The sequence below is a fragment of the Passer domesticus genome, chromosome 2 (assembly GCF_036417665.1).
Source record: "Passer domesticus isolate bPasDom1 chromosome 2, bPasDom1.hap1, whole genome shotgun sequence".
NCBI classification, from domain to species: Eukaryota; Metazoa; Chordata; class Aves; order Passeriformes; family Passeridae; genus Passer; species Passer domesticus.
The window spans coordinates 76,729,136-76,741,452 of NC_087475.1; the positions used below are offsets into that span (position 1 = coordinate 76,729,136).

General features: G+C 40.4%; 1 protein-coding gene across 1 annotated transcript; it reads left to right on the plus strand.

Moving 5' to 3' along the window:
• The first annotated feature begins 5,253 nt into the window (after positions 1-5,253).
• On the plus strand, positions 5,254-12,075 carry LOC135294310 (stromelysin-1-like). The gene is made up of 10 exons (XM_064409421.1): positions 5,254-5,361; positions 6,118-6,359; positions 6,449-6,597; positions 6,918-7,043; positions 7,556-7,714; positions 7,848-8,004; positions 8,794-8,927; positions 9,406-9,565; positions 10,810-10,910; positions 11,961-12,075. The coding sequence occupies exons 1-10, from the start codon at positions 5,254-5,256 to the stop codon at positions 12,059-12,061; spliced, it is 1,437 nt and encodes a 478-aa protein (XP_064265491.1). The 3' UTR covers positions 12,062-12,075.
• Positions 12,076-12,317: the final 242 nt, after the last annotated feature.

A 12,317-nucleotide genomic window follows, 5' to 3' on the forward strand; every position in this document is an offset into this window, starting at 1 on the left:
GCATGCCATGACCCCTGGCACAAGGACAGAGGGGTCAAGGCTGGGGTGGGACAGGTAGATGGGAACATGGCAGTGGCTGAGAGGACCAGTGCACCAGTGCCACTGAGGATGGTTTTAATGGATAGAGTCATTGGTACAGCAGGACATGAGCCACCAGAGAGAAGGGTAAATGTCCAGTTTGGGATGGAGGTGGCATGCAGGCAGAGTGGGAAGTGATGGAGATATGATCACAGGGTCACAGGGAGTCAGTGGATTAGCCCTCCTGAGCTGTAACCATGTGCCATGGAAATGGAGTCAGGGCGGGCCGTCCACCTCACAATGCTCGACAACAAACCAGAAACAAGAAACACTTTCCAGAGCACACGAGCCAAAATAATACGAAAAAATCTAAGGATTTTTATGTAACTACTACAGATGAATCCTCCAGAAGATGAGTGGTGAGACAAACCTGCCTCCTCCCCCTTGTTTGAGTCCCCCTCTCAGGGCAATAGCTCAGTGACTTCAAACACCCCTTGGGCTGTAAGAGAGCTTGGCTGTAGTCCATCTTCTCTTTGAAGGGACTTGATCCCATCTCTTACAACACTGCTGTGATTATATGATTGTGCAAGGAAGTCAATTAGCTATTAATCTTTCTCCTACAAAACTGGCAAAGGCAGAAAGAGAGGCTGGGAATGGCTGACAAGATAATTCCAGTTACCACAGCTCAAACCTCATTAGGCAGAGGTAAAATTTGCTCCTGTTCTTCTGCACAGGGCAGTTGCCTCTGAAATCTGATCAAACACATACCACCTGTCTCCCCATCCATCAGGGCCAGAGTGTCTCCCAGTGCACCCATGGCCCACAGTGCTCACAGATAAGATCAAAGAAAGGCAGCAGAGATGACACTAGGCTGGAGGGGCCTTTGACCAACCTGGTCTAGTGGGAGGTGTTCCAGACTGTCACAGGTGGGCTGGAATGAGATTATCCTTAAAGTCGTTTCTACCCCAAAAATTCTATAATTTTATGATCTTGGACTATGTCATCTCTGGCATGTTCTCCTCATGCATGTTTTGTGCCATGCTAGATATGCTAGATATGCACACTAGATATGCTCTAAGTACCTCTAAAGCCAGGTTTAAAACCAACCTATGTTACAAATCAAACCATGTCTTAAAAGTTGCTTTTAAAAACTTTTAACAGTCTCTACTGTTGTGTCAAATAGGGACACGAGCTCAACATTGCCACAGGGGCAGTGGATCACCATGGCAGAGTCATGGACTGAAAAGTGGCTGAGCTCACCTGGCAGCAGTCCAGGCAGGGCAGAGGCACAGGAAAGTTGGTGTTGCCCCAACATCTCCCAGTGTCTTTCTCAACAGCTCTTGCTCTGTACATAGCCGATCCTGAACAAACTTCAGTCCAAGGACTTTAGATGCCTCCAGGCTTAAGCAGGGTGCTTGTGAGTACTGTTTGTGCATAACTAATGGGGTTACTTCCCTTTGTTTTTAAAAACGCCTACATACTTTGATATCCTAAATAGATGCTTTCTTGTATGTGAAGACTACCTTCAGAACTCAGGCCTTTAGGCTCTGGTTGCTGTCTGAGACTTGAAAGTGATTAAGGAAGAGCCAAAAGGAACATTTTAGCAACAGTGAAACAGAACACTGTTGGTGTTTACACTGACTCACATTAGATGAAAGTATTTCTCCTGCATAAAGTTAGTACTATTTTTTTAGTTATGACATCCAGAAAACAGCAAAATTAAAATACTCCCTCCAACTTTGACTATTAAGTAGCTTAAACTCACAGTATCTGAAAAATGAGTGATATTTACTTAGCTGTGAAGAAAAATGTAGCCTGGAGCAGAAACGGGTGACAACATGCCATGTAGATAAGGGGACTTGTGAGATGTGTTAATCATGGAATTTCTGTCAATATTTTTGCTTTTTAATGTCTTAAAATTTGAAATTAAACAATACTTTCAGTTCAGGAAAAGCAATGAAATTCCTGGCAAACGGAAGATGTAGCTCAGATGACGTTGGAAACATCGTAAGCAGGAATGCTGGAGCTGTCTACACTCAGTGAACAAGAGACTATTTCTTGTAACAATGATTTTGTTATAACTCATAAATTATTGCTGGAATTAAAGACCTCTTGGGTGCTAGCAGGGGAAATTCATCCACAAATTTCAAGTACTTTTCCTGTATGAATAGGAACTTTCCTTGGAATCCAAGAGCAGGCATGCAAATTAGACTCACAAAATCTAACCTGTTACATCTAAAATTCTTGATTGCAACAACAGTTGACGTAGACCAAATCTTTTGCACATGAAATCTCAAAAACCCCTTAATGACTTCACTGACAGAGAGCAAGGGTGACCCGTGTGCAAGTTGACTAGAACTGGAACACTGAATGCTGCCAGGGAATCAGCATTATCATGCTGGAGACCCACAGCTGTTATATAAAAGACAGAATTAGGTCACACACTCATCTTTGTCAGCAATAAGATATTTTTGAGGCTAGGTTTGTGCTGCCAGGTTTGCAGCACAGCCAGGAAAGAGGTGCCAAAGGCACTGAGTTAAGCAATGTTCATGACAGCGCAGGCTGGAGTTGCAGTTTTACAGCTCAGAACCTTCCCCTGCACAGACCTGCTCTCCCAGAGCCTGGACAGGGGTCCTCCACTGCTACCAGAATTCAGCCTGGCCAGGACACTGAGGGTACATAAGGAAGCTGAGAGGAACTATTTCAAGCTCTGAGTAATTAAGCCCTTGGTTTTGCACAACAAGCCAACTTAGTTTCATCCTATTGAGGCTCTATGAGATGTTCTTTTCTTTTCTCTTTATTACATTATTCATTAGTTTTAAAATATATAAACTGTGAATTATCAATAACTTTTCTGTTAAGGTTAATAATAATAACAATAAACATATTGTGTTATATATTATATGTCTTGTGTTTTATATCTTAGGCTGGGGCTATGGGAATTCATCCAAAGCAGAAGATTAAGTCCAGAAGAGGAAAGGCAATCCTAGGAGCTTACCCAGACAATTTTACAGATTGTAAAAAGGAGAGCATAGCAATTTTCACACTGGCTTCTTTAAAGTAAAACCAGAGATTGACACTATATATTTTGCTACTTCTTGGTGAAGTCTCCTCAAAGAGGTGACAGACATCAAAGAAGGTCTTTGTGATTACAGAATTTTCTTTATAAAGCGTATTCTAGGCAACTGATCTCTTGAGAGAAATGGGGTATAGTATCAAGAAAAGTGGGAAAGAGGTTGACAGAGTAGCAAAAGTTGAGAACGCCGATAATCAGAAAACTATATAAATATCATTAATACCTTCCTAGATGGTTTTGATGCCTTTTAGTAGCTCTCTCATTAGAAAGAAGTATGAGTGATGAAAATTTAATTCCTACAGGCTGGAAAGTTACTTCTTCCTTCTAATACACATGGAGACACAGGGAATAGAAAAAAGAGCTGGAAGGCTGTGGAGAGCTGTTAAGTTCCAGAAGATATTTCAGCAGAGAGGTGCTGTCAATGTGTAAGCTGCACAGGAGAGCGCTGCACCAAGTTTTGGATTCATCTCACCCACTCTGGTACACCTCACATAACTCTGTGAGTGGAGTCATTACCAAAAGCTCCCCCAGGGAATTACTTCCCCTTGGCTCAGCTGGTCCATTTCTGGGTCGTTCCCTGAGCCTGTCCATCTCCTTCCAGGACTAGCAAAAGCTCCCCCAGGGAATTACTTCCCCTTGGCTCAGCTGGTCCATTTCTGGGTCGTTCCCTGAGCCTGTCCATCTCCTTCCAGGACTAGCAAAAGCTCCCCCAGGGAATTACTTCCCCTTGGCTCAGCTGGTCCATTTCTGGGTCATTCCCTGAGCCTGTCCATCTCCTTCCAGGACTAGGGAGGGGTTCTTTCCCTAATGGAAATGCCTCAGGTAGATGTGTGCTTTAGGGTAGGAATTCATTCCTCAGTGACCAGATAACCCTTGCAGAGTCCCACCAGCCTTGCCTTGCTATTTCAGCTGCCCAGACCTAGCAAAAGGCATGCTGTGCTCTGGGAATTCTTCTGGTACCATCACAGTACTCTTCAGCATGAAATAATTTCAGCAAACACCTCAAGTGTACAATATATTTATAACCTCTCCTTTCACATCTCTGTTATCCCAGCAGCTCTGCAGAAGGGGGTTTATGTCTCTGCACATTCAAAGCCTCACATGCTTCTCAGTGCTGCAGGCTTACCTGGAATCCTATGTCAGCCCCACGTAGAAGTCTCAGATATGTAAGCTGTCTTCAATGGCAGTAGACATCTCTCTCCAGGATGCCCATCCGCACTGTTTTGTCCTCGTTTGTGGAAGTGCATGGAGGGTGTCATCGGGCATGGAGGAAAAGAGGACTCAATCTAGAGTTGGCCTGCTGTTGAGTCTCAGCAGTTCCTACACCACCGACAGAAAGGGAGAACAGAGGAACCTCTCTCTGACAAGGACAACCATCAAAAAGTTTGATCCAAAATACCTCTGTGATTTTTAAAACATTGTAGTAAATATCAAAGAAGGACAGTATGAAATAAAGTCTTTGGGTAATTCTCTGAGAACAATGGAAAAACTGCTGAATAAAAGCAGCATGGAAACATCTTGGCTCAATTTTTATAATTTTTATATATGCTGGGAAAAGTGCTTTCATTTATTTGTGTTAATTTAACATTTTCCAGCAGGAAAAAAAAAGATAATTTCATCCAAGTGCAAACTGTTTATAAAAAACTGCATAAACAAAACATTGCTTCATCAAGAAAGGAGTTATAGAACTGACAGCACTCAACCAAAGGGAAAGACGGTGGCACTATAACAGCCTCCAAAAAACAAGGTATAAAACCCCCTGAAAAGTGCCCTCTTTAGGCACTTTAACAGCCTTTCTGAAATCAATATTATCTTTGAATAGAAAGCATTAAAGATATATGCTTTAAGTTTAGGAGAGTAAGACTACATTTTAACAATTAAAAGGTTAATAAGCTCATTAAAAATAACTACAGGTCTATTATCTTCTCATTAATCATATTTCCATGTTGCAAAACCTGCACAAGGGTGGAACCGGATGAAAGACAGCACTGATCTGTTTTATGGTAAAACTCTTGTTTTGCTTGTTCTGTTGCTAACTAGACATTGTGAGAATCAATGAGTCAGGGGTTGGAAAGCTTTATAAAGCAAAAAAATACTATATAAAGGTGAAGCAGGTGTGTGGTAGACTACAAAAAAGACTTCTATAAAGGCTAGTGGAAATGAGAATGGGAAATCTCCCATTTCTCCTATTGCTATGTGCAGCACTTTCTTCTGCTTTTCCTGCAAATACAAGGCAGAAAAAGGAAGAAGACATGCAGCTTATCCAGGTGAGGAAGGTAGAGCTCTGAGGAGATGTTTAGCTACTGCTGATCATCCACTAGTCTGTGTAACTAGCATAGAGCATCCAAACAACAAGTAGAATAAATAGCTGATTGAATATTTATCAAAATAGCTGTGTGATGAGAAAGGCTACTTTAGCACCATCTTATTTTACTTTTTTTAAGAGACCAATTAAATTGGATGATGCATTCATTCTGTGTTAATTTTACAAATAATTAAACTTCTGCGTCAGTCTAGGGTTGGTTTGTTGTTCAGGTGGAAATGTGGCTATTTACTTGACATGATATTATGAAACATAACTCCTCATGAAGTAAGTACTTGAAGTATATTTTTCTGAACTATTACTGTCTAAAATGTGGGGAAACAGGATACAACTACTGAAATTTTATGTTCAGTTGTGTATTTCAAATTACTTCCTCTAAAGGACTCTAGGTAACTTTTGGGGGGGAGGGTAAGTGGAGGGCACATTATCAAAAAATAATCTATTAAACAAATGCTAATTCCAAATGCATTTTGATAACTACAAAATATTTATAGTGATAGTACAAAGGATAAAGTTAGCATTAAGAGAAAAATATTCATGCAGGCTTTAACAAACTATTATCCATGCTGTCATAGAACAGAAAGAAAAGCAGCAAAGCCTACATGACTGACTGGTGTTTGTTTAATATCTTATAAGCTTCAAAAGCAAACATCATTAATTGTTCTAAACTTTGGATTTTTGTTTGGTTTTTTTTCATTAGAAGTACCTGGAAAATTACTATGGCTTTAAGAAAGATGGAGAACCTTTTGTTTGGAAAAGTAATAATGCAATGACCCAAAAACTAAAAGAAATGCAGGCATTTTTTGGGCTGGAGGTGACAGGGAAGCTGGATTCTGGCACTTTGGACTTGGCACAGAAACACCGCTGTGGATTCCCTGATGTAGCTGGGTTCTCCACCTTTGCAGGGGAGCCAAAATGGACAAAACATGTCCTGACATACAGGTAATCACAATGGAATTCTTCATGTCAGGACAGTGTGAAGTGCAGGGTGAGTGGCAACAACTCGACTTGTTCTGTCCTGTATTTTAAAGGATAGTGAACTACACGCCGGACCTGGGTCCAGCAGATGTCAACGCAGCCATCACAAAGGCGTTACGTGTCTGGAGCAGTGTGACCCCGCTGAGGTTCATCAGGAAGGACAGCGGTGATGCAGACATAATGATCTCCTTTGCAGCCAGAGGTAAATCTCCATTTAACAATTAGGAGTTATTGCTAAGTTACTGCCTACATGGAGCAGTTGGCCTGGAATGATTTCTCCTGTACATAGCACATGTGGAGATCAGTATCCAGTTGAACAAGCAGACAGAAAAATACAGTTCTTGCTCAAGGTGCTATGGTTACAACTCTTGACAGGTTTTGGGGGAGGGCATAGAGGCAGATGAAGAGAAAAAGGAAGAAAATTCAGGGAGCCGCCAGTAGTTCACTGGATCCATACCTGCTGTGTGTTGCTCAGTATGTGCATGAAGCCCCAGTCAGCTGTGTTTGGGGTTTGCTCCTCAGGTCACAATGACTTCATCCCCTTTGACGGCCCAGGAGGCTCCCTGGCCCATGCCTATGCACCTGGCAAGGACTATGGTGGAGATGCTCACTTTGATGAAGATGAAACGTGGACCAAAAGCACAGAGGGTAGGTAATTAAGTTCTCCAAGCAAGTTGAACATGGAATCAAGGGTGCAGTATCTGTCTCCTCTCTTCCTTAAGAAGTGTTTAAATTGCCACTGATTTGGGGGAGCATATGGTTTGCATAGCTCTAAAAAGCCTCTGAGTCTCTGGTTTAAGTTAAGGTCCCAGTTCAGCTTCATCCATGCACTGGGGGGAGCTTTATTTGTAAGGATGGCTCACTTCTTCCCACTCCTCAAACCTCTTCCAGCACAGTTACCTCACTTGCACTGGCCCAGGGTCCTTCTTCTACACTGAATTCTGCAAGATCTACAGATTATTTCCTTGTACTTCCCTATAATGATTCCACTATTTTTACTTCAGACCATAATTTCATCTCCAACTAAATTTCACACAGGAATTTCATTTGCTTGGACAATGAGTTCTGAAAGCTTCTGACCTACCTTGTGCCTTTCATGTTATTCAGGACAAATACAAAGACACAGCTCTTCTCTCATGTGTTTTGTTTGTTGTTTTCAGGCACAAACCTGTTTTATGTTGCTGCCCATGAGTTTGGCCATTCACTGGGACTTTCCCATTCCAAAGACCCCAACGCTCTGATGTATCCAGTTTTCAGGAAATTTGACCCTTCAGTACTCCTTCATCAAGATGATATTACTGGCATACAGTACCTCTATGGTAATTCAGAATTTTTCATCAACTACTGCTTGTAATTTCACAAACTTCAGATACTTTTCAGTGACAATTTTGTGTAGTGGATATACCTCAGTGAGTTCACACTATAATTTCTTCCATAAACCGCTTCTTTTAGGATCATCTCCCAACACAAACAATGATCAAATGGAATCTACTGAGATAAAAGACCCAACTGACTCAAAAGATCCTGCACTGCCAAACAGCTGCAACTCCAATCTGACGTTTGATGCTGTCACCACTTTCCGTGGAGAAATAATGTTCTTTAAAGACAAGTAAGTCAGCTTCTGAAAGTAAAATACCTGAGTTTCACTTTTTAATTATGCCCCACAGCACAGAAAAATAACTTTAATTAGAATATGAGCCATTTTAGACAGGAAGACACAACAGGGAATCAGGAAAAGAGATGGAAAGAAAAAATATAGAGGTTGATGAAGAAATTAAGAGAATATAAGGAGGAGGATGACCTTTGGAACAGGGGATGCTGTGAATAGGGTGGGGGAAAATGGCTCCTCTGCAAACGTGTGCTGTTTTCACTTCAGGCCGTAAGCAAGTCCCGTGTTCAGCATCTGGGGGAATTCAGCTTTGGCAAAACACATCACCAGCTCTGAAACACTTCACACCCTCTTGCTGTCCTTGCTTTGAGGGACCTGAGGGCTTACCAGCCCTGACAAAATACCTGCTTGAAGAGCTCCTGTAGTCAGGATTCAGTATACTAATAAAAGGAAAGGAAAGGAAAATTGGGCTTTTGTTACCAAAGTCTTACCAGGCATCACTCTTGTGAAACAGGTCTCTCTAAGCTCAACTTTTGCATCAGGGGAAATAAATGTTTTGACAAAACAGTTCATCTGACCTATTTTAAATGTCTGCATCAAGAAGAGAGCAATCCTACCATGGAAATAACTGTCTTTACATTAAGTTTACAGGGAATATGGTGTGACTAACTCAGGTACATAGTTGGGTTTAATCAGATAAATACTGCCCTGCTTGCCATCGTGTGGTTTCATGCATCAGGGTGTGTGAACATCCAATTTTATTTAAAACCTGTTCTATACTTGCACAAGGCATATTTGGCGCAAACATCCAGCAGTGAGAACGGCTGATTTTGAGTTGATATCTTCATTCTGGCCACAGCTGCCACCTGGTGTTGATGCTGCATATGAAATTCCTGAAAAAGATGAAATGGTCATTTTTAAAGGTAAAATGTTGTCTTTTTATTTCCCCATGTTGTCTTCCCAAGTAGCCTAGAGAGTTTGCATCTGGCTTCAAACCACCTAAGTTCTTTCTGTAGGATTCTGAAATCCTGAATTTAGTCCAATAAATTGGTGTGTTTCAATCACAGAAATAATAAAATTATTGTCCAAGTTAAAGAACATATATCTTATTTTTTAATAGCCACAGTGAAAATTTTCCTTGCCAAAATAAATTTCATTATTTTTCTTTTGGGAAATTTTCTATTGAATTTAAGAATGATAGTAGCATTAGTATGAAGAAGGACTGAAATTTCAGTTTTCAAAAAAGTAATGTGGAGAACTATTGCATTCTTTTTGATTCTAGAACTATTTTCAGTAATTTTCAAATTCAGTTATTATTTTCAAGAAACCATCAGCTTTCATGAAAAAGATCGTGTCATTCTCAGAAGAAGGTTCTCATATGTTATTAACTTTTGTTAATAGGGAATGATTTCTGGGTTGTGAGAGGAGATACCATACTTCCTGGATACCCCCAAAAACTCTATGCCCTGGGCTTTTCAAAGGATGTTACCAAAATTGATGCTGCTTTTCATAATGGAATTGAGGGGAAAACATATTACTTCATAGCAGACAAATTTTGGAGGTAATATTTCCTGTGGTCCTTTTCTGAATAGAAGCAAACATAATCACATGATCAATATCCTGTCATGATTTAGGATGCATTAGTCAGACACTTTTGGTGATCTCTTTCAGTGTCACAGCTGGCTGTGGAAAAATATTTGAAAGGAGGTGGAATAGTGCCTTTAGTTTTCCTGTTAGTTAATTTAGTTAATTTAGTTCATTTAACAGCTTATTTGTTTATTTGTTTGTTTGTTTTCATTTAGCTGTCTTGGTTAAAAAGTCGTTGTACAGCTCTACAAGTCATCTCCGGAAATCAGGCAGATTCACTATTCACATATCAAATATGTTTCTATGGAGTAAGAGGGAGAATGTCACCCACTTTCCAGTTACTAACAAATAGTTTCATAAAAATGCTGATAAATGCCATGTATTGCGAAGAATTGTCTGCTGTGCATGGTTATTATTTTTTTCTTTTCAATCTCATCACTCCTGCTCAAGTTTTTCTTATAGGACATAGATTTCTAACAGACAGGGGAGGTGCTCCTGTAATGGAAGCAGTAAACAACCCGAATTATTTAAGATGAACAACATAACTTCTCTTTCCTTCCACCACAATGCCAAAGAAATTGTATATACAAAGATCACTCTAGAAAATTATTCAGCCACGTGTCTACTTCAAGCAGAAGTTTAGACATCCACGTTTTAAGTCAAACTATCGTAACTTGAATGATTAAGTCTTTGATCATTAAGTCTCCTATTAAGGAAATTATAGAAGGGAAAAGCTTTCACAAGCCTTCTTATTCCAGCACTGATGGATAAACTGCACTTCACCAAAAATGTAATAGCTTGCTCTAAGTAACTTAAGTAAATTGATTTAAAATACCTCATAACTTCAGAAAAAGCCCAGATTTTTCCTGATAAACTTTTCTTACAGCAATATAACGTGAGAGAAATCTTTTTACAATCTATTATCTATTGCTCCTTTAGGCATGGTCTCTTAGAAAAAATAAAAAACATATTTATGGTGATGGCTCCAATATTAGGTATTCTTTGGTGGAGTAAAGAGAAGCAATTTATCCAGTGCAGCTAATAAAGTAATAATTAATTTATGGCAAAATATGTCTCTCTCTACACTACCAAACAACACTAAAAATCTTCAGTAAACTTTGTTATTTCTTGATAGGTAGAAGATAATGAGCTGAGAGGAATTATTCATGAGTTGTTTGCAGGTTTCACTGACTCCTGCTTGTTTATAATTTTTCTCAGTTATGATGAAAGAAGTCAGTCCATGGATAGGAAGTCATTACTGATAAGAGATGCCTTTCCAGGAATTAATGGGAAGATTGATGCTGTTTTTCAACATGACAGTGAGTAACTGTTCTGGCTAAAATCTTTAAGAAATGCTCAATGTGACAGGGCTGAGAGTGCTTGGGTAGAGACAGGGACCTCTACATGCTGCTCAGAGCACACAGGACCAACAAGACCCTGAAGCAGTCACATAACACTCCCATGCTTCACTTTACCCCCTTGAAAAATGGTGATAGTATACCTTTGGTGACAGCACATCTGGAAAGGCCAATTCTTAGGGAGAGATATATCTGTATTCATGCTGATGTGCACATCACACCATGAAGATCAACACTCAACACAGGGACATCCCAACATCATAAGGTGTACCTCTCACAGCCTGTCCCTCTGACATAAAACAGCCAGCACCAGCTTCTCCTGCAGGAGGGTGAACATTGCTTAGACATGGAAATGCTGGACTAGACTTGAGGATACATTCACACTGCCACATGTCACAGCTTCCCAGTTGCCTCCTTGCTCCTCATCTGCTGCTCACCCAAACCCATGCAAGTTAATTATAGCAAATCTTGCTTCTTTTCCTAAATGAGTCTCACACGTGGTGCTGAGACACCTCACCCCCAAGAGGTAGCTTGGACATGATTAGCCCAGGCTGGGCTTCTCCTTCCCTGCATGGTATCTGGCAGCACCCATCAGGCAAATACCTGCTCACACCTTGCTGCGCTCTGTGCACACTCTGGTCTGTGCAATACCTACCCACAGGTGGCTAGAAATGCACCCTGCTGGGGGGTTCGGCACAGCTGGAGTGTAAGAGCAGATATTTTAAGCTAAAGAAATGCACAGGGTGCATCTTTTGTAGAGTGGCCTTGTGAGGTTCATTAATTACATGATGCAATATGTGCATGGCTGGTTTGCTGTGGAGTGTCTCCATACCGCTGGGTCACGTGTTGCAGAGGTTACACCTGGTAGTAGATGCTGTTAGCAGCATAATTGTATCCAAAGGTTGCTTTGAGCTCTTTGAGGATGTTGTTAAAGTGTACTAACATTTATATCTGCAATATGATAATTCATCTGGGTTTGGGTTTTTATTGTTTGTTTGGTTTTTTTCCCAGACTTCCTTTACTTCTTCAGTGCAAGAAAGCAGTTTGAGTTTGACCTTAATAAGAAGAGAGTTACACGCTTCCTAAAGACAAACTTTTGGTTTCCATGCTAATAAAATGAAACCTGTAATAGTGTTGGAAAGAATGTACTATTCTTGTGCTAGAAAAAGTTTTTTCTTTTATAAATATGTAGAATGTAAAGATACTTCATCACCAGTCAGCAGATATCAGTCCCTGCATAACCTGTGTTTCTTTAAATAACAGAACAGTATTTAACATATTGATGTGTACATATGTTTGTAGTTAACATCAGGCTGGTTAGCTTACCAAACAACAATGCAGTTTCTACTTTTGATACAAAATTGTGAT